The sequence below is a fragment of the Peromyscus californicus genome, unplaced genomic scaffold (genome assembly GCF_007827085.1).
Source record: "Peromyscus californicus insignis strain IS unplaced genomic scaffold, ASM782708v3 Scaffold_14__1_contigs__length_90479793_seg_2, whole genome shotgun sequence".
Classification (NCBI taxonomy): domain Eukaryota; kingdom Metazoa; phylum Chordata; class Mammalia; order Rodentia; family Cricetidae; genus Peromyscus; species Peromyscus californicus.
Window position 1 is genome coordinate 21,525,828 of NW_026294436.1, and position 23,363 is coordinate 21,549,190.

Genomic DNA, 23,363 nt, shown 5'->3' on the forward strand with positions numbered 1-23,363 from the left:
GAGGACTGTTAGCGGGAAGCAATTTGGAGTACAGCAGGGAAGTAGTTACCACAATGAGCTGAATGACACTATCATCAGATCTGCTTAAACTCTTCAAGCTTCAGTAAGGGGCTCGGGGAAGGGGGGCACTTTGTGTGCAGGAGCAGATGTGTGCAAGCCAGAGTGCCCAAGTGGAAGACAACTCTGGTGTCAGTCCTCACCTTCCACCTTGTTTGAGACAGGGCTTCTTTGGTGTTGTTCACAGCTACAGATGCTAGGTCAGCTGGAGCCATCCGGCTTCCAGCATCATAGGCGTGCTGGGGATTACTGATGTGTGCTGCCCCAGCCAACTTTATGTGGGTTCTGGGGATTTGAACTCAAGTCCTGATGCAAGCACTTTATTCACTGAGCAAGCTCCATAGCCCCAGGATTGTTTTAAACAGTAAACTATCTTGGAGGTCTGCCCACAAAGTCAATGTCTACTAATACAAGGCTATTAGCATTAGAATACTCATCCAGGTCATTACCCACACACGAGTCACAAAAGGCGGACATCATTCTGTGGTGTTCTCCCATCCACTCTACTCAACTGCTCTCACACACCAGCAGCTTCTCCCAATCGACAGGTCTACTGGACACCTTCAGATCGTACACTTCTGGACCGGATCCCACAGGACTACTAGCAGCTCAAGGCTGTTTCCTACTTTCTCTTCTCTGTTTCTCGTGGGAGCCTACTCTATGTAGCTGTCCTTCCATCTCTTGACCCAGCATCCTCATGCACCAGCTGGGCTCGCTGTCGCTATTACCTCACCATGCTTACCAGCTTCGTCACTACCACTCCCATTACCACCACTACAGTAACCAATGCTAACTACTTGCCAGATAAGGTTCTGGCCAGGGTTCGGCTTATTTATTTTCCTTCAGTCCTGGGGGCCTGGCACATGCTAGGTATAGACTTCACCATCTTCAATGCAAGCTCACGTTTAACCACCACATTTTATTGCCTCTTTCACTCAATCTCATCTAGTCTCTGGCTGCAGAAATTGGCTCTGAGAAGTACACTTGACATAAGCAAGGTCAATCAGACACGCATTAAGATGTAAAAGGTCTTTTTTTGTAATATACACAAAAAAGGAAGTAAAGTTCTGCTGATAAAGTTCGAGCTTCCTAGACTGAAGCAAGGCCAGGATCACTTGAGTTATCTCAAATTACATTTCTGTCAACACAGTCCTAGAAGTTTCTACTCTCCTGCTTGGTAGAACACTTTTTTCCCCCTGGCCTCTTCCCTTCTCTGACTTTTTCTCTTTTACGTCTTTCATGTAATTCTCCTCTGCCTACCCCTTAAAGGGTGGGTGCCCAGTAGTCTCCTTGTACCCACAGTCACTGTGACAGGCTTCCCTGGGGGAAGTGGCTTCTTTTGCTTGCCCCTGCTTCATAATTCTTTTTTTTAAATAAGATTTATTTATTTATTATGTGTACAGAAGAGGGCGCCAGATCTCACTACAGATGGCTGTGAGCCACCATGTGGGTGCTGGGAATTGAACTCAGGACCTCTGGAGGAGCAGTCAGTGCTCTTAACTGCTGAGCCATCTCTCCAGCCCTTGCTTCATAATTCTTAATGGTGTTGGAAAAACAATGATTCCAAGTTCTCTTTCCAAATATTCACTTCTATTAACTATCATCTCAAGCAATCGAGGTCAAAGCTTCAAAGATGTTTGATGTCTCCTTTATAACCTGCAAGTTTCTCCTACATAATTTCAGGAGACTAAAAGTTGACAAGGCAAATATGTGTGTGTGTGTGTGTGTGTGTGTGTGTGTGTGTGTGTGTGTGTGTGTGTGTATATCCACAATCCACTCCTGACTAAAGAGTCAAACCATAGCTAGCAATTAAAGTGAATGACAGCAATTACCAGTTTTCTACAAAGCACCCTTCCAAGAATTCCTGTGTCTAAAAGGCAAAGTCACTCACAGTTATAGTCTATATAAACAGACTCTCTTGAACGTCAAGTGATTACATATCCATTCCTAGACTGTAATCTTTCCTAACAACCTCAGAGACTGACCTTGTGAGGTTAAAAATGAATAGGACTACATGAGAAAAGCAGACAGACACAGGAGGAAACACAAAAGGCAACGAACAGAGGCAGAATAAATAAACTATGTTATAATAATTATTATTATGGGGCCTCATGTAGCCCAGGCTAGCCTCCACCACATTATGTATCTGAAGATGGCCTTGAGCTTCTGATCCTTCTGCCTACATTTTCTGAGTGCTGAGATTATAAGTGAGCATCTCTACACAAGGTTTATTTGGTGTGGGGATTAAACCCAGGGATTCATGCATGCTGGGCAAGAACTGTACCAATTGAGTATCAGCTCTGACCCTGAGAAATTATATTTAACATAAAATGAAAACAACTCCCTTTCCTCTTCATTCTCTTATTCAGAAGCGTCTCTTTAATGTTTTTCCAAGTAAAGAAAACAATACACATCCCAGCAAATGCATGACTTCCCTTTCTCTGCAAACTGCTGAAAGTAAAGAATCAAAAGAATTCTTCAGACAAGTGCCCAGATGACAGAAACCCCACACTAGGAGTTACACTGACATCAGCAACAAACACTATCTGCACCAGTAATTTAACGGCAGAGGCCATCAGACTGTGGCAAACCCAATCTACCAGCTTGCTTTTATAAATAAAGTTTGGTTGGGACACAGGCACTCCCACTGACTTGGAGGTTTCCTATAGCTACTTTCCCATTGTTACAGAAGATGTGAGCAGTTATCACATGCTCAGTGTCCCCAAAGGAGATAACAGTAGACTCTTTACAAGAAGTTTACTGACTGATAGACCTCAGAAAGGCAGTGTTGACTCTTCAGAATAGCTAGCACATAGTCATACCTGACTCTTGAACAAACAAGAAATGGACCATCTCGTCACAGCAGACAGTCCCATGACTCACTCACTTGGTACTTCTTGTTCCAAAGTCCCAGAATCCCTAGGTAAAATGCCACCTTAGTGCATAAACTTTTATTTGGTGACATAATACTCAAACATGTTCCTTTTCTCTTAAAGTATTTCTATTACCTTAAACACTTTTCAGCAGCACAGTGTAGAGCTGTGAGTTCCTCACGACAGTTAAGTACTTTAGTAGGTGGTATAAAGCAACAGCAGCCTCCAAGTAACCCGACTATAGGTAATGGGTCACAGTGCTTTGGTTTAGCTGAAGTATATTTAAAATGCACCTCCCTTTGGCTCTGTAGCCAAAATCATGGGCATTATATAAGGTATAAGAGTTGAATTACAACAAAACATTTTTAAAATTCTAAAGCATACAAAAATCCAGCATTTTTAAAAGCCCACATTCTGTTAGGGCACTTGTATATAAATATTTATGCAGTATAAAGGATGTTTGGATATGAAACTATGGTTTGCCTATGAAGAGATTCATGCTACTAAATGGCTGTTATCTAATTTTTAAATATGCTTGATTGACAAGAAGGTAGGAGAAAAATTAAAGCTAATAACGTCTAACCATTCATCTTCACATTTAATTACCCAATCTTTTAGGTCCTATCTAAAATAAAATAGCACCTCAACAAGTAACATCTGTTAGTGCCACAGGCTTAACATTCCTGCTGGGGTAAATCTATAAACACTCCATTTGCTGAGAAGGGGGTTTCAAATCCCACACTAAGCTTTCAACCTCAATCACGGGGCCAGAACTCTAGTATTAGCTAAGCCTAAGCCATGGTTAAGGCTCTCTAGCCATGCTATCAACAGAAGAAATGAATACTTTTGTAACCAAGGTGATCCTTAGACTACAGCTCAAAGGGGAACAATTATTCCTGGAGGCTCTCTTATGATCAAAGCCATCAGACAACTGCTACTCTGATAAAAGACTTGAACCCAACTGTCATCATGGTAATGATGGGGTCTCAGGAATTTTCAAGTAGAAAATGATGCTTCTTTCAAGAATATCATTAAGTTGGTTTTAATTATGTACTGAAAAATAGAAACATGTTGGGAAAATACAAACAGAAATTTCATCTAAGTTGTGTTTTCAAATTTCCTTACTTGATAGGATGTGTGCGTATACATGTTTGGAAGCCCACAAACAATGTCACGTATGGAGGTCAGAGGACAACTTGTAAGAGAGTCAAGTCTCTCCTCCTACCATGTGGGTTCAAGGCATTCAGCTGGTCCAAGGTTTGGTGGCAGGTGCTATTTCCCCAGCCCAATTCATCAGCATGTTACTAATGTCATCTAAATAATATGGCCACAATTTTTATTCTTTATGGCAGAAGAAATTCCCTTTTAATGAGAAATATTTTAATACCCTCATCTTTACTGTTCTGAAATGAAGCCATAAAATTTAGCTAAAATCATGAAAATACACAAATAGAGTAGAGTAATTTATAATGAAATACATTACCAGTTTGCACACACAGTATTTTGGTGGTAGGAATTTAACCAGCCTCACAACCCTCTTTTCTGAGCTACACCTCTACCACATAAATTTTAAAACTATAACACACACACAGAGTATAATAATGTACATGCATATAATTATTTGATCAATAATACTATGAGGCATAATGAAAGCCAGAGGTTTGGCTAATCAGATAATTACTATGAAAGAAGACATCAAATGAGGATGTAGAACTTCTTGTAAATGCCTCCATTATCCAAGTGACACTGCCATCAGTGGTGAGGAAATCTAAGTATGGTTTCTCTCTAATTTGTGTGATGCCTGAATTTTTAGAATTGTCCCCTACCAACTGAATTTATACATAAAATGATTTCACTTTCAGACTCCTCAAGACTTCCTAGGGAAGTCTGTTTCATATGTCATCACAAGACAGTCCCTCTGCCTCCTCCCAGAGGCACACACACTACCCCATCACCATGTCCCCTAAAACATCACATTTGTACAACTGCCTCTAGAACACTCCTGCTGCTTTTGAGAACCAGTTTTATGCTTTCTGTACTTCATAACTTTTCTGTAATGAAGTGTACTACCTTTAATTATAACCATAAGAAAACTCCACTCTGAGTTTCAAGCTCATGAGTGTCCCCCAACAAAAACATATAAGGTTACAGATTCTAACATGAACTAATGCCTTGTAGGCAACTGGAGGCAAAAAGAAGAAAGACAGAAAAAGGAAAGGTCAGGAGGTTAATTAACTTTTCCTAATAGTTGGGTAAATCTTCCACATTTTCAGAAAAGACATTTAAAAAAAGCCCAAACAGATTACCTTGAAGGCCAGTTTATTCAATCTTTAAAAAGATTTCTGATTAAAGTGAATTCACTGATGTAACATGACACGGGTCCAAACTTCCAGGGTTTCCAAGGAGTGCATGTGAGTTTTGATTACTGAGATTCCCTTGGCAACAGCATGGCCTAAAATTAATGGAGCTCATAAAAGGAAGATGCCAAAAGGAATTTGTTCTTGAGACGCTTTATGCAGCCTGGGCTGGAGCAAGGCGCAGTCCATATATAGAAACCCATAGCATCTGCGGTATTTTAGGACTACGGTTACAAACAAGTGTGGATGTACAGTGAGAGCAGAGAGCCTTCAGGTCAGGCTGGTGCTGGCCACCAGGGAAGATTCTTCAGTGCACACTGGGTAGAGAGCAACTTCTCTACTCTCTGCTCTCAACTGCCATCGTCGCAAACTGCACAACCCCAGGACAGCTTGCTAGTGTACAAACAGAATGCCTGCCAACTCCTGGGGCTGGCTCCCAGAGAACTGCTCATAACAGTCATCGCTGATTAAATCTATCCCTATTTCAAAAAACCCCTACGAACACTATCATGTTATCAAATTTCTCAGACATCCCAAAGCTCTCTCATTCTGAGTACTTTTATGTATTTATTCTTTCCCTTATCTGTCAAAAGATAAAGAAGTTGAGTGAAGAAAATCTGTATTTTATTATCCTTTTAACTCGGTTAAAAGCAAGAGGAAAGCCTACCAAGAAAAAAAAAAAAGATTGTGGTTGCTATATGGCGTCCTATAAAAATATTACTTTACTACATAAATACCTAGGTCTATCTGATAGCTTACCTAGCGTGTCTTTAAACTCAGGCAAGCTGTTGTTCCAGCTCAACAGTGCAGTCTAGTCTGGGAAATACCTTACCATATTAGGCAATCAGGCCCCAATAGAGAGGAAAAAGCAAAACAGACCTAGGATTTTACCTAAAAGGAGAAAGGCCAAGACACTGCCAGTGGTAGAGAATGAACAGACAAAGGTGCTTCAGGAGATTAAGTAACAAGATTCAAAAATACTGCTGGAGAGAAAAGATCCAGCAGACAGCCAGAGCACTTGCGAAAGATTAGAGAAATAGTACAAATTCATCCAGAGAGGAGGGAGGAGAAAACTAGTAAAGACTTGTATAGACAGAATTGCTGGAAAATCCACAGAAGAAAAGCAAAGACAGAAGAGCAGTTTAGAGATAACAATTCAAGTCAGCTTGACCCACAAAGAAATACGTAGGGATCTGATTTGCTTGTAAGCTCACAGCATTCTGAGTGAAATTTAAAACACTTAGTCCTGTTCTTTCCGTTCGACACATTCTTTTTTCCCCTCTCTACCTCAGCAATTCCTAAAAACAGCCTCAAAATGTCTCAGAAAGTCAGGTGTGGTGGCAGGTCTGTAATCCCAGTACTCAGGAAGGAGGGCGGAGGGGCCAGCCTGGGCTCTACGGTGAGGCTCCAACTTAAACTAACAGCAACAAAAGTACTTTATTGTTAGAGTTACAGGGGAGCCTGAGCTATCTCTCAACTCTCCAAACAAGTTTTTCTTGAAGGGACAATTAGTAGCTCACCTTACAATCACACGATTCTAAAGGCAGATGAAAGATCCAAAAGCCATGTTCTGATCCGGGAACTTAGGAATCTCCAACAACTTACATGTACTAGCTTCACTTTTATTACCAAAGTCAAACATTAGGTACTATAACTATCTCTAGTTTATAAATGAGGAATCCGAAGCAACGGGAAGTATCTTATCTCAAACAGTTCAGCTGGAATTTACACCCAGAGAATGCTGTTCCTGGGTCTGTACTTGGCTTCAATGCTATCCTGCCTGTCATAGCAGTCTGAGGCGCATGAAAGATAACATAAAGATACAACTGAAAGCAGTGTGGCAGTGTGGGCAGGGAACGGAATGCCACCATCCTTGCCGTAGTTCATCTCTGAGCCTCTACCGTTTTTAACCATGCAGCATATGTGCGTGGAAAAGTGTGTGGCCTGTCTGTGCTACAGTTAAGTGTATGTGACAGAGAAAAGTGTGTGGCCTGTCTGTGCTACAGTTCAGTGTGTGAGACAGAGAAAAGTGTGTGGCCTGTCTGTGCTACAGTTCAGTGTGTGAGACAGAGAAAAGTGTGTGGCCTGTCTGAGCTACAGCGCACTTGTGGGGTCGGAGGACAACTCTGGCGAGTCTGCTCTCTTCTTTCACTGTGGATTCTGGGACTGAACTTGCGTCATCAGATTCTCGTGGCAAGTGCTCTTGCCCACCGAGCCATTGCGTTGGCCCTGTTATCTTCAAAATGAGATGGTTAACTCAATGGCTTTGAGGCTGTTCAGTTCTAAACTCAGTCTGTGATGGTCATTTGAGCCACCACAAACTAAATCAAAGTTTAGGATTCAGCAGCAACTAGTAATAGATGTTTCTCAAAAAAAGAAAGGGTTCCTAAGTGAAATGGAAGAGCTCGTCAATAAAAATATAATAAAGCTGAGCAAATGAGACAAAGCAAAGGGGGCCCAGAGGTGAGTCGGCTCAACAGTTTCCCTGGTTAATCAGCAAAGCCCCCTGCGATTGTTTAAGAACAGGCTCAATGCAGAGAGGCAGGGGTCTTTATTTCAAAGGGTATCAGGAGAGGCTCTGGGGTATTCAGCTCTCTTACACCTCTTTGATAAAAAGGACAAGCAGATTGTATGGGTACTATCACTATATAAGTAAAAAACACAGTTTAAAAAAAAAACGTATTGCTCTGTTCTCCCCCCCTCACCCCCGACCCCAGACAGGTTTTCTCTGTGTAGTTTTGGAGCCTGTCCTGGATCTCACTTTGTAGACCGGGCTGGCCCTGAACTCACAGAGATTCGCCTGGTTCTGCCTCCCAAGTGCTGGGATCAAAGGCGTGTGCCACCACCGCCTGGCTGTTGTTTTGTTTTTAATATGGAAAAGGGAGAATTCACTTATATTCTTCAAGTCAAGTGCCAGGGCTAGTCTCCTGTGATAGTTCTCAGTCTTCCTGCTTTGAATTTCAGAATGCTCTACAGTTTTGTCTTTGGTCCCTTCTCTGCAGTTACTCTCTTGGTAACTGCATCCAATCCCATGGTTTTAGAGATGATCAGTATGTTTATTGACATCCAAGTTTATAAATCCAGCCTGGACCTCTAACTTGAACTCTAGATACACATTCAACTGCTCTCTTGACATTTCCATGTAAAAACACATCAGCTGAACTTAGTATGCCCAGTGCTTCCAAACCCCAAACAGATGCCTGCCTTTCTTCTACCACGTCTGTCCTTGCTACAGCATCCTCTGTCTCCACTATAAACTCACCCTTAGAGACGACTCAGCTAAAAGCTTTGGGGTCAGTCCCCACTTCTCGTTCTTCATGCCATATTCAAACCAACAGCAAATCTAGGCGGTTCCAATTTCAAAATATATCCTGAATACAACTCTTCAGAACCTTTCTGCCACCAACTTGGTCCTAAACCACCTTCATTCACTGTTTCCTGTCTTATGGAGCAGCCTCCTAACTGATGCTCTTGCTTCCATTGGTGTCCCCACAGAGTAGATTCTCCAATATGGCAGCACAATCCATGAGATATAAGTATGCACATCACTCTGGTGTGGGAAAAATGCCTCTAACAGGTCCCCACATCTGCAAAGCAAACACTGAGCTGTCACAATGACACCGTCTACTCTGTCTGCTGTTTTGTCCATTCTGCTCTAGCCACACTTGTTTTTTCAACCTGTCCTCAAACACGCAGGACACACCTGCCTGGGGTCCCCCGGGTGTTCCTTCCGCTCTCACCCTACCCTCCTCCGTCCAATACAGCTCCCCGTCTCACATCCTTTAGTCTAAGCTCAAATCAGGTTCTGTCAATGCAGCCTAATCTGACTGCCCTATTTACAATGTGAAGTTCTGGTCCATATGACACGGCTGTTCCCTTTACTCTACTCTGTGCTTTCCATAGCACTTATCATCTATTTACTTTAAGTATTTATTTATTGCCAGTCTCTCTTGTTGGAAAGTAAATTCTACAAGAATAGGACTTTTTGTTTATTGCTGTATCCTCAGTCTCTAGAAAAATGCCTGACCACAAATGGTCCATAAGAGCACTTACTTAAGAGTGCAAGAACAAGAAGATTCTGACAAGATGGAGGCAGCACAAAATACTCAGTGCATTTAGTGGTTGGCATTACACACATTTTTTGAGCATCGATTTCTTGTTAACATTCAGAACTAAGCCTCGCCAGCAAATTTAAGTTGTACTCTCTCATTTATTTAGTTGGAAAATGCCTACATTAAATTGCTTACCTCTTTTAGAGCACCTTACCAACAGATCTCTCCACTAGCTGGCCAGCAGCATTAACAATGCATTTTAAGGGGTAGTTAATTAATGCAATCTATTAGTTCCATTCAGGATTAAGACAGCTCCACAGCTTACTTAGAGGGTAAAGTTTCAATAAATTTGTTCGGATTGAGTATCATCTGATTCTCTTAGAAAAGCTTCAGTGAATTACAGGTGGGGGTGGCCTTTCCTAACAAAAGGATATTAACTCTTACTTGCTGATAGAAATTGCTACCCATCTATGTCAAGGGCAGCAGAAGAATGGTGATGCTCTTATCCACTGAATCTTGATACTCTCTGAGTAGCTTAAAGTTCTGTAAGATGTTCCTTCACTCAAGAAGGTCAGAAGCTACTAGCAAGTCAACTCAAACATGTAACCTGCTGGGCAAAAAATCCAAATGGATGGACAGAGTATGGCAAAGAATGTAAGTCATACTCTCAGGTCTGGTCACTACGGACACATAAAAAAGGTTCTCTGATGCAGGCCAGAGATATCACGTCTCCAAATAATCTGTTTCTTTGGGTCTTAGTTTTCTTAACTGTGGGAATAAGTTCTTGAACCAAGTTATCTGTACATCATCTTGTAACTCATGATACATAGAGTTATAAGGCAAATGTCTTTACTACACTGAACTGGCTTTTTGAACAAGTCTTTAAAAGCAAAAGCAGTTTGTCTGCGGTTCTGATTCTTTTTAGGGCATCATTTTGCTTGCTCACCAACATCTTCTCTGCTGATTACTTGCGCCCTCTAGTGATGGAGTCAGTTATACAACAGGATTATGCTGGGAACTGACTGACCCAGAAGATGGGAAAAAACAAGCCAACTTCATGTCATGCAAAAGATAGGCCAAAGACGAAGGCCGGAACAGACGAAAGGGTTCAAAGTGTGCCTATGGTTGCTCGGTCCACAGCAGACACTCTAGACTGGCGTTGCCACAACAGCCACCCAAACCTTTCCTGCAGTTTTGCTTTCCACGGGTTTAGCTACTCAGTCAGACCGCTTGAAAAGATTAAATGGAAATTCCAGAATAGCCAGTTCATACATTAAAAAATGTGTGTTATTTTGAGTAGTGTGATAAGATCTCACACCACCCTGCTCTGTCCTGCCTGAAACACGAATCATCTCTTTGTCCAGAACCTGCCATATCCCCCATTAGTCGTTTAGGAGCCTTCTGAGTAATCAGATCAACTGCTAAGACATCGAGATTGCAGTGCTTGTGTTCAAGTCACCCTGATTTTACTAAGTAACGTCCTGAAAATGTAGGAGTAGTGATGCTGGTCATTTTAGTCAGTATACAGCTATAGATGTTCTGTTATATTACTGTTTACTGTGACTGACTTGTAGGTTAAAATTCATCCTAGGGTCATGAGAGGAAGCATAGTACATGTAAAGTTCAGTTCTACCTGCAATTTTAGGCAGTCCCCACCCCACCCCAATTTGGAAAATATTCCCCATGGATGAAGTAGGACTACTATTCACTGAGCACTCTCCTGATTATAAAGACATTTATATTAACATTTAAATTCGCCTTTTTCACTTAGTAATAATACAAAAGATATCTAACAATTCCCAGAGATTACCTGTTAAATACCTACTGTAGATAATGAAACAGATTTGTTTTAAACATATCTGTTAAAGAGGTACTAATATTTCAAATTACATATTCTTTGTTAGTTTCACTAGCTGGTGGATTTATCAATGGAGTGGGTTTTGACAATAACCATTTACTCTGCTGAGCTTAAGTAAGGTTCCCAGACTTTTCATTGTGTTCCCTAGGGTCCCAAGAATAACAACATGTGACTCATCTCTCCATCATCTATTCCGTACACCAAAAACATCAGTGTTATCCTTGGCCATGAACCTCATCTGTAAATCCATCTTAGTTACATTTTCATAAGTATCTAAAGAGGAAATGGATTTTAGTGATGTCAGCAGAGCTTATGTTACACAGAAGGCCTTCTAAGCCATACAGCTGTTATTGGGTGAGACACTAAGGAATCTTTTAAAGCACTTAAAAAGAAAGGAAAGACTCATATTAGGAATCATTTTACTCGAATCCCAAGTGGAGTCATATGGTAGAGATAATAACCACTGAAATTTGCTTCTTAAAATTAAATATCGCTGTATGACTCCATACAGAATTATGGTGACAAATCAGAAAAATGATTGCCTTTTGGGTCAAAAGAGAACTTTATGAGGGATGGAAAAGTTCCATATCCTGCTGGGTGGTAGTTACACCGGCAGATACGTGTCAAGATTCCCCAAATGGTACATTTTAAATTTATGTATTTTACTGATTATAAATTTTATTTCAGTTGAAAAGTAGATGTCAGAGTCTTGGGGAAGTCAACTTTAAAAACAAGAGATATCACGACTCAAGGAAGAGAGAGCAGCTGGCACAACCTCAACAGTAGATATGATTTCAATGAACCTATATATAACAAGAGAGGGAAGAACTGCCCTGGCTTCTCACAGCATCCACACTGATTGGCTCCAGTGCCACTTCAACAGAATGTCCCTCTTTTAACTGGCACTTTGGTTCCTACAGAGCCGAGTCAACTTGACTGCTCAACGGATGGACAGTATGGTATAGGAAAGAGAGAGAACGGTCCTAAGAATCATTAGGTACTACTGACTGTCTTTAGGTAGGATTGCAGCAATTGATTCTGGGTCATCATCAGATTTGTTTTCCTGTGGGCCCATATGGGTAATGCCTACGAGCACCAGCAAAGAGCGCACCAGGAAGGAAAACAACCAACCAGTAAAGGAACAAGCAAACATAAGACTATTTCAAAAAGGCGGCCGGCCTCATGTAGGCTGATTCATCAGCAGCCTTTCCTTTGCAGAACGCTGAGGAGTACTGGGGAATGGCACCTCCTGGCAAGTGATTGGATCAACCCTAGCTTACCTACATACATACAAAGTTACCCATCTAGAGGGATTAGGCTGCTTATTGTTTGCTTAGATTAACATGGATGCCTGACATATGGAAAACACTAGTAGATGCCACAAATAATTGGATAAAAGGAATATCCTTTAGTCTGACAAGTGACCTCTGTGTCAAACCTTAACAATCCATGATTTTCTACACAAATCCAGAAAGTCTTTTCCATGGTTTTAATCCAACAGTCTTAAAATGAAATTCCCTAAGAAGCCTATTTTAATTCTTCTTACTTCGTACCCTAGGCTAGGATTTTCTAGTGGAATTAGTTTAGTACAGAGAGATTTTTACTGACATTCTATGACAACAAAACTTTCCTTGTAATCCTTGGAATCTAATCGGTTTGTACTAACCCTATAGGAACTATGGTCCTTTCCAGCGCTTTGGAATCTGTCATTCAGAGTCTCTGTTTAAGCATAGTTCCCCAAAGGAACTTTCTGTCTCCAAAAGCCTTTTCAAACCCCTTAAAGCAGCGGTTCTGAACCTGTGGGTCATGATCCCTTTGGGGGCTGAATGATCCTTTCACAGGGGTCGCCTAAGACCACTGGAAAACACAGATATTTACAATTCATAACAGTAGCAGAACGGCAGTTATGAAGCAGCAACGACAATAATTTTGTGGTTGGGGGTCAGCACTGTATTAAAGGGTCCCAGCATTAGGCAAGTTGAGAACCACTGCCTTAAAGGACTAGAAAGTTGCTGGCACACATACACAATCACACACACACACACACACACACACACACACACACACACACACACACACACACACTCCTGCTCCAAGAGATTTTTATGTGTTATTTCTAAACAACACAATTCATCTTTGTTATACAGCCTCAACATCAATCAAGGTAGACAGTTCTTACCCATATTATCATTAATTACCACTCCACATTTAAGACAAGGTCTCACTGCATAGCCCACTCTGGCCTTAAGTTTGTCATACAGGAGCTGGAGATGGCTTAGATGGTAAAGTGGACCTGAATTCAGATTCTTAGCACCTCTATAACAGGTCAGACAGGCCAGACAGTGCTGCATGCCTGTAATGTCTGCATTGGGAGGTGGAAGGCAGGAGGATCCACAGACTCGGCTCACCAGCCGGGCTAGCCCAGTTTGAGCTTCAGGTTCAGTAGGAGATCCTTTTCAAATATCAAGGTGAGAATAGTTGAAGAAATCACCTGATGTTGACCTCTGGTCTCCATACCATGTGCACACATATGCAAGTGCACCCACCTCTATCTCTCAACACATGAGCAGGAACACACACACACACACACACACACACACACACACACACACACAAACCTCGAAATCAAAAAACTTGTGATCCTCCCATCAGACTCCTAAGACCACCATACAGTTATTGTTTGGGATTTTAACTATTTAGATAGAGCAGTGACAGTTTGCTACCTGTGTCTCCACTGATAAAAAGGAGCTAGTTGTTGAACATTAAGTATATTTTGAGAATAAATGTATAATAATAAAGTATATGGTACTAAAAGGCTATCATTTTATATGCTTTGAAAAGTAAAGTACACAGGTTTGTATTAATTTGGTAAAAACCAAATTCCCTCTTTCCTGCAAATAATACCCCAGTGTTTAGAGGCATCAAAGTAGCTCAGAGGAGGAATGCCAGGTGTAGGCCTTTCAGTGCAAAGAGGACCTGGATGTCAGGCGTCAAAAGGTCAAGTTACCCTCACTTCAAAGACAAATATAACTAACTTTTAAATGGCCTCCAAGTTTATGTTCTCTGTTAGAAGAGAACCAGTAGGAACTGGTATCACGGGGGGAAACTGTGGAGCCTGCAATGGTGTTGACGACTGGCAGCTGGCACAGCAGACACTGGAAAGTTGTTCAGGAGCGTGACCAGTGCTACAGCACAGGAAAAAGAAGCCCCAACAAGCACCTGCCACACTGCTCAGAAGAATGCTCATCTTCACCCCCAACCCACATGTGCATAGATCTGCTCATCTCCTATGCCAAGAAGCAAGGCTGAGTCCTAAAGGGACTGTGTCACTGGTTTGTCACTTACCCATGTTTCTTTGACCTCTTCAGAGACATCTGTTTCATCCTCCTGAAATGGAAAGAAGAGGAAAACAAAAGGATCATAGCCACAGACCTCTCTGAAAACAACAAGGTCAGTTCCTATCAATCACGCTTCTTGGCATTTCAAACATGGGTAATGAAAACTGAAAGTCAAGTAATGCCACTACTGCCACTTTGAACAGCTGTCATAGGCAGGGGACTTAGAAACATCACTGTTGGTAAAAATGTATTTTTCAAAAAGCAAGACTTCATTTCACTCTGTCAAAAGTTGTCAGCCTATGGTCTGGGGATGCAGCTTATTGGTAAAGTGTTTGTTAGTCTACTATGTGCAAGGCCTCGAGTTCAAGTCCTAGCACTGGCAAAAACAAAACACTATCAATTTAGTCCTAAGACAGGGCAATGCATCTTTGCTAAAAGATAATTTGTAATGAGTAACCACTACTATTACATTTCTTGTCTTGCTGAATAGTTTTATCTAATTTTCAATGGGTCATTAGGAACCAGGGGCCTCTGGTTTAGGATATTGGTTACTTGGTTTAAAAAATGCCAGTAGCAGGCTTGAATGAGAAGGTTAGAAGCAGCTATGAAGGGAGTGCATTGAAGTACTGTGTGTGTTTGTGCTTAGTAAGCACTGGCGACCTGTTCTCTATTTGATCCTTTTCCTCCAGAAAGGTAAAACTGAGTCAGATTAAACCTGTGTCAATTTACAGATTTTAAGTTCTTTAAAAATTTTTTTAAAACTTTTCAAAAATAAAAAAAAGAAGGAAATATTTATTCACTTTACATGTATGAATGTTTTGCCTGTATGCAAGTATATGCACATGTGTGTGCCTGTTGGATCCCTGGAACCGGGGTTACGGATGGCAGTGAGTCACCATGTGGGTGCTGAGACCCGTACCCGATTCTTCTGAAGGAATGAATGCTTTTAACCACTGAGCCATCTCTCCAGCCCCTTCCTTCAAAATTCTTATCACCCTAAAATAGTTCAATCTTAGCTTAAAGGTAGTATTAAGATATTGCCGACTACATGATTTTCAGGGACTATTGGAGAGGACTGTTAAAATTTGCCAAATTTATCCACTTACTTACATGGTAGCTTCAAAACTCCAGCTTTCCAAAGTCTTTATCAGTTACAGAGTGTCTACTTGGTGCCCAGTACTGCTCTAGGTACTCAGCAGAAACAGTTCAAATGAGTCCCACACTCATGGAGTCTTCTGTTTTTCTTAGTAAAAGTTCTTTGCCATCTCTCTGAGAGTCATGGCACTATATGGGCTCTTTCTTTTGACCTCAACAAGGAGGCTGGCAGCCACAGGTGATAGGGTGTGCCCTGTTCAGAACAATGTACTTACGTCATTTGTCCAGAAGTTAATGCCCGTGCCTCTTCGCCTGTCCTTAGGTCGCCTCCTCTCTCGGAGAGACAGCCTGTTAGAGGACTGATCATCCAAGTCAGCTCCTTCTTTCTCTGTCCAAAGATTACACAGAATGTGGATCTTAAAACCTGGGCCGTGAACACTGAGCAATGGCTTCTGAAACTCTACATACCATTCTTGTCCATTTCCCTTGCAGCTGTGGCGTCTGTGGTGGTCTCTGAATTCTCAGAATCAGGGTCTGAAGCTCTACTTGTCCGGAGCAGATGAGAACTAGTGTAGAGTAAGGGTCTTGACGCGGAAGGAGACACCGGTGTTGTGGGTTTGTCTGGTTGAGTTGGACACCTTAGGCGATGATAGACAGGCTGGAAATAATCCACAGGATGAGATATTAGTGGTCAAGTTCAATCAAAGGATAGAGAGAGTAGGCTTCTTCAGAATGGACTTTTCAATACGAAGGAGACTTAGTAACAGTTGATGTTCAATCAGCATCTATCAGCTGAATTAGAGTTAGTAAGAAGTCAGGAACCAACAGCTTCTGGACTTCTTCTGAGGACACCATTATGATCACAGCAGTTAAGACAAACTGTTCCTAAAATGACCAACAGGCACTGTAACTGAAGTTTTTCTGTGTCCCACCCAGTCCGCAGCCACTCAGATCCAAGTAAACACCAGAGGTTTATATTAATTATAACTGCATGGCCATGGTTCAAGCCTTTTTCTAGCTAGCTCTTATATCTTAAGTTAACCCATTTCTATAAATCTATGTTTTGCCATGTGTTCTGTGGCTTACCGGTCTGCTGGCATGTTGTTCCTTGGGCAGCAGGCTGGCATCTCCTCCACTCAGCCTTCCTCTCCCAGAATCCTCCTTGTCTGCTTATCCTGCCTATATTTCCTGCCTGGCTACTGGCCAATCAGCATTTTATTAAACCAGTGTACAAAAGCATTATCCCACGGCATTTCCCCTTTTCTGTTTAATTAAAAAGGAAGGTTTTAACTTTAACATAGTAAAATTAATTTTAAAAAACATAAATAAGAATAATGGGTTAATTTAAATGTAAGAGCTAGTCAGTAATTAGCCTGGGCTAATGGCCATACAGTTATAATTAACATAAGCTTCTGAGTGTATTTTATAAGCGGGCCACGGGACTGTAGGTGCCAGGCGGATCAGAGAAACTTTCAGCTACAGGGCACTAAATAGCTCAGTGTTAATAAAAGTTCTTTTGACCTTGAAAATGGGAAAAGCAATGCTGATTTTGAGATGAGGTGCTCAGTAACAGGGTACACGGGAAATAAAAAGCTCAGGTGTGAAGAAGCAAGAGTGTGGCAATGCCCTGAGGACAGAGAGCAAATGTGACCATTCCACCACTGTCTGAACACTCCACCAACATGCCACACGAATCACAAAGAGCTCATTTCATGTTCTGGGCATCAAAGCCCCAGGCCTGGCACATGCTACGCAAGGCTGTACCATCAAACTACTTTTCCATTTCCCTGAAGCTTTTTAAAATTTCTATTTTACCCTTCCAATTGTTTTCTGAGAGTTAAAACACAGAACAATGAGCCTTAACTTAATTAACTGAAGATTCTTCAAGATAAAATTCTTACTATAAATTAAGTTCACAATGTAGAGGTTACATACTTTTAGTTGACAAGCCATAAAGACAGAACCAATGAGGTTGGCAAGTTTTGGGGTTAGATAGAACTTGGCTTAAAGCCTACTTCTGCAGGTAGTAGCTGTGTGACCTTGAATATGTTAACTTCTTTGAGCCTCAGCATCCTCATATGTAAAACAGGGATAAACCATCCTCAGGCAGGATGCTGAGCGTTTAGATAATGTGTTAGGGACCTGAACACTATCTGGAAACCAGTACTCAGCAATAATTTCTTTTTTTTGGTTTGGTTTTTTGAGACAGGGTTTCTCTGTGTAGTCCTAGCTGTCCTGGAACACACTCCATAGACCAGGCTGGCCTCAAACTCACAGAGATCCACCTGCCTCTGCCTCCTGAGTGCTGGGATTAAAGGTGTGCACTACCATCTAGCTGGTAAATAATAACTTACTAAAACAAACAAAATTCACAATAATACCAAAATGCACAAAGATAAATATCCCTAATATTTATCAGGTCACATTGGGGCACCACTGATGAAGGGGCACCAATTCTATTACTTGTGGTGTAGAGCATGCGAGCAAAAAGAGCTCACCTCTTCCTCCAGACCCCGGCCCCAAGGTTGCCGGCCCTCTCCAGCTTCCTTTGTTGGTGCAGCTGATGGCTCCTGCTTCTTGGTACTCCCTTCAAGCCCACCAGGGTCTTCAAGCTTCTCACCAGGCTGCTCCTGAGCTTGCCTCTCTGCCCTCGACCTGCTGAAAGTCTTTTCTGCTTCTTGAAGGTCTGTTAGGGTAACACCCTGGGAAAATATCAAATGGTAAAGACAGTTTCACACTAACACACAGCATTCTCGAGCAGGGAAACTGCCCGAAAACAACCAAATGCCGCTCCCAAGATGCAACAGAAGGCCATTTCTAGAAACACATGCTTAAAATAAGCACCACAGTGTGCAGAGAACTCAGACCTAAATCTACATACACTCTGAACTAATACTTTAGCTTTCCCAATGTGATCTTCCAAAAATAGGTCAACAGTGATATCTGCTGTTATAGATGTATTTGGCCCATAGCAAATTGTGCTCAATTATTTGAGTATGCTTTACCCTTTCCCAAGATGAAATGGTTACCATCTTATTCCCTGAACAGTAAATACTGGAAAAACCAAATTTTAAAAACCTGGTTCAAAAAGGTAAAAATTCATATTTAGGCTAAAACAATAAAACTTCCTGAAACACTACATTGGCATTCCCTCCAACATCACTTCCTGAGTAACTCTAGGAATCACACAGAGGTGTCTAACAGTTAATGTTCCTCCCGGGATCATTGGAGCAGCAGGACAGAAGCTAAGCAAATGATAGAGACTTGGAGCAGGAGAGCACTGAGAAGAGAGTGAGATTATTCCAGTTGAGTGGTTACATTCTCAGAGGAGGCATGTCCCGGAGCCAAAAGGCAGCCACTGAGTACTAACTCCATAACATCCTTCTTATTTTATAAAATTATGTGTATAGACATGTCCTTGTGTGGGTACACATGTATACTTCGTGTGGCGGTCAGAAGATGGTGTCAGATCCCCTGAAGCTGGAGTTATAGAAGTTGTAAGTCACCTGACAATGTGTCGTCAGAAAGCACCCTTCACTGCAGGACTCTCTCCAGGCTCAAAAAATTTTAACTATTCATAATTTATTCATTCTTTTAAATCAATGATGTCTTTAAGCAATTAAATTACAGAGGCAAGTCAAGTGATTCCTTTCAAGAAACTTTCTTCGATTTTATTGAATTTTGAGTTTTAAGTATGTGTGTAAGCCTGCCTGAGTTGATGTGTACCATGTGCATACAAAAGCCTGCAGAGGCCAGAAGAGGGCATTGGATCCCCTGGAACTGGATTACAGGTAGTTGTAAGCCACTGTGTAGACACTAGGAACTGAACCCAGGTCCTCTGCAAGAGCAGGAAGTGCTCTTAACTGTTGAACTAGCAATCCAGCACCATTTTCAAGAAACTTAATCTAGCAGAAATTACATAGAAAATAGATGATCATCATAAGATATTGTGCACATATTAAGATAAAAACACCAGAACATGGAGAGATATAGCCCAGGGGATAAATGAGTGAGAGGACCAGAGTCTGGATCCCCTAAACCCATGTAAAACACACCTATGGAGAGAAGGGAAGGGGCGCCTGGAGACTCCCCACAAGCTTGATAAGCTAGTTTGCCTGGTGTGTTCAGTGGGGCACAAGGGACCCTGCCTCAAACCAGAACGCAATGAAGTTGTGCCCTGACTTCAAACAGTGCTGCTCTGGAAGGCTGTGAGGGGTAAGAGGCACTATAGCTAAAGGGAGCCTGTCCAAAGACTCCGGAGAGGCTGGAGATGACGCAGGTGTCTGTCAGCAGTTCAGCAAAGGCGAAGCGAGTGGGAGAGGAAGGGAGGCCAGAGAAACAGAGGGAAGCAGGCAGAGGCTGGTCACTCCCCACATGAAGGACCAGGACGATTACTTTACGGATAATTTTTCTTTAGGGGACCCAAAGTCCCTTTGGGAATCTAACAAAATATTTTCAAAAGTCACGTACACATTTTGATGAGGCTGAAGATCCTTCCTAGTTCTGATGTGGACCTTGGCTCTCTCTACTGAGTCTTTTCCTACAAGGTTTTTTTTTTTTTTTTTTTTTTTTAAAGAAACAGAGTCTTTATTTAGCCTAGGCTGACCTCTAAGTCACTATGTAGTTGAGGCTAGCCTTGAATTCTTGCTTCTTCTACCTCTACTTTCCAAGTGCTGGGATTACAGGCATGGTTTCATTATCAGATACTTATATGTCTTTGGCTCTTCCTCTTTTAACTATGTGTCTTTCTCCAACTACCTTTTTCTGTCACTTCATAAATAAATTTAAAACCATTTAAGAGTAGTCTATATTTCCCCACCATTATTTCTCACCCATTGATATACTCAACTACACATTTATATGCATATATATTCTGATTATTTATCTACTGTACATGGAGGGAAAAGATGATAATAGAAATGTAATCAGTGGGCTATTGAAATGGTCCAGTGGATAAAGGTACATGCCACCAAGCCTGAAGATCTGAGTTTGACATGTGGGACTCACATGGTAGAAGGAAAGAACTGACTCCCACAAGTTATCCCCTGACTTCCACATGTGTGTCATTCTACATTAAAAAAATTAAAATGTAAAAAAATTTACAGTCAGTCGTCTACTTCACATTTACTAGAGTGAATTAAAAACCCCGAAACTATAAAACAAATATTGAGAGAGAGTGGGAGAAATGAGGATGCTTGTGGATGCTGACAGGAGTGGAAAGCAAGGCAGCTATTATGAGACTAGTACAGCAACTCCTCAGTATTAAAATAGATTATCACCAGGCGGCGGCGGCGGCGGCGGCGGCGGCGGCGGCGGCGGCGGCGGCGGCGTTGGTGGACAACTTTCATCCCAGCACTCGGAAGGCAGAGGCAGGCGGATCTCTGAGTTCAAGGCCAGCCTCATTTAACAATGTAATGCAAATTGCTAGTCCTTGAAAGTTATTATTACCAACTAATTAGGATATAAAGAAATGAAAGTTAGTAGTTAGTCATTACAATCAAACTTGTAGTCAGTTATGTTTTCAAGGTCAAACAGATATATTTTAGAAAGACAGGTCATCTTCAAACACTTCAGAGATCTACAGAATATGGCATTTAAGATGTTTTAATAACATAAATTTTTTTTTTTTATGATTATGAGACACGTCTGCTCCTGGCAGAACCAATCTACTTCAGAGAGGTGATGGGCATCAAAGAAACTCCACATGGAGCTTACTTTCTTTGTGGCAAAAGTTAGCCACTGGGCAAGAAAGTGCCCTTGTTTCAACTGCTGACAGTATGCTGTCCAAAATGGACAAGTAGGACACAAAAGAAAGGACTGCTGAACCTTGCCAAGTCAAGGTAGGAAGGCCCTTTAGAAAATCCTGCTTCACAGATGAGTCTGTCAGATATTCTACGCCTGTAGGCTGAAGATGATGCCCCAATATTGCAGAGGAACCTCAGGTGAATGTCCAGGCAGCCAGCTGTCTCTGTCATTTCTCACATTTTTTGCACTTCCTGCTTTCTCAGTAAATATTATTTCCTTCTCAGGTCTCTGAGGGAGTTGAAGACTAGATAGTTATAGTTTTCCTTGTTAACAAATTCAAAAAAGAAACTCATTAAAGAGGTGTAAAGGGTATAAGCTTGAAAGACATCAAAAGATAGTTTTGGGTTGGTAATACAAGTTAGAATAGAACATGAATTAGGTACAACATTTTGACTCACCAAAATAGGATAAATAATGAAGTATTTTCTCTGAATTTGTCAAACATTTATGGACTGGACATTGTTAATGTAATTCTTGATTGTATACATTGTATATACTTATTGTAATTATTTAGTTTTCTTATATTAGTTATAACCTTCTTTTATTATTTTAGACAAAAAAGGGAAAATGTGGTGATACACTGTATATCCTAATAAAATTTGCCTGAAGATCAGGGAACAGATTAAATGTAGAGGCCAGGCAGTGGTGGCAAACACCTTTAATCCCAGCACTCAGGAGGCAGAGATCTGTCTGGATCTCTGTGAGTTCAAAGCCACTCTAGACTACATGAGATGGAATTGGTGAGGTGAGACATGGCTTGTTCCTTTGTCTCTCTGATCTTTCAGCATTTACACCAATATCTGGTACTGGGTTTATTTTTTATCAAAAGACCATTTTAGAATTCGTGTTACAACAAAGTGGGTTTCAGGACAGCAGAGAAACCCTGTCTTGAAAAAAAAAAGATTCTCATACAAGCCAGTATATATTTCTATGCATATACTTCAAAGGAGTGAAAGCAGGGTCTGGAGACATGTGGACAGCCATTTGCACAGTGGTATTATTATGGTAGCCATGTGTCTACTAAAAGGGGATGATAAACAAATTGTGGCATATAATACAGCCTTAAAAAATAAAATGATGCCATATGAACAACGTGAATGAACCCTAGCATTATGTTACCAGAAACAAGCCAAACAAGCGAGACACATGGTATATGGTTTCATTTCTGTGAGATTCACAAGTAGTCAAATTCACAGAGAAAGAAAACAGAATACTGCTTGCTTGCATAGGGTGATTATTGCGTAATGAATACAGAGTTTCAGTTTGGAAAGATGAAGAATGTTCTGGAGCTCCATGGACAGTGGTGATGGGAATTAATAACACTGAACGATAAGCTTAAAAATGGAGAAATGGCTAACTTTTCTAATGTATGTTGATGAGAATAAAAAAACAGTCCTGGGTTTCATGGAAGATGGATTCTATGGGAAAAACAGACATACACTCATCAAGCAAAAGTACAAGCAGAACATCTGATCCATTCTGGGAGGGTCGGGAAAGACAGAAGCAATCTTTTTGCTGCTATGTATAATGTTCCCAGTCATCAACTTTCCTTCTTGACTTCTGCACCGTCTAAATAAAACCACTGAGTGCCTCCTTTCTGCTACACACTGATTTCTCGTTCATTTCAAATGCCATTGCTGTTTTCTGGTTTTCTTTTCATTTCTTTGGATGTTCCTTTTCATTCTGCTACATGGGCTTTGCCGGCCTCCTTCAATACCACACTCATAGCCTTTCCTCCACACTCATGACCATTACAGCCTGAGGTCATGCCCTCGACATTTTCAGGTGGGACTACTATGAACTAATCTTCTAATCTTCTAACTAATCTTACTAATCTTCTGGTTTCCTGGTTTGGCAAACATCATCTATCTACCACTCCCACCTCTGTAAGATAGTGTGAGCTTAAACTGTTTTCATGCTCCTGTAAA

General features: G+C 41.3%; 1 protein-coding gene across 5 annotated transcripts in view; it reads right to left on the reverse strand.

Annotated features, from left to right (window-relative positions):
* Ppp1r12b (protein phosphatase 1 regulatory subunit 12B) overlaps positions 1-23,363 on the reverse strand; it is a 211,956-nt gene that overhangs the window by 63,710 nt on the left and 124,883 nt on the right. For 4 of the 5 annotated variants that reach the window (XM_052737016.1, XM_052737015.1, XM_052737018.1 and 1 more), the window contains 4 exons: positions 18,129-18,332; positions 16,099-16,288; positions 15,906-16,018; positions 14,543-14,584 (listed from right to left, as the gene is read on the reverse strand). In XM_052737016.1, coding sequence (XP_052592976.1) covers positions 14,543-14,584; positions 15,906-16,018; positions 16,099-16,288; positions 18,129-18,332 — 549 coding nt within the window. Of the gene's footprint in view, positions 1-14,542; positions 14,585-15,905; positions 16,019-16,098; positions 16,289-18,128; positions 18,333-23,363 lie in introns of those variants that run through there. The other variant, XM_052737020.1, reaches the window with a different exon arrangement.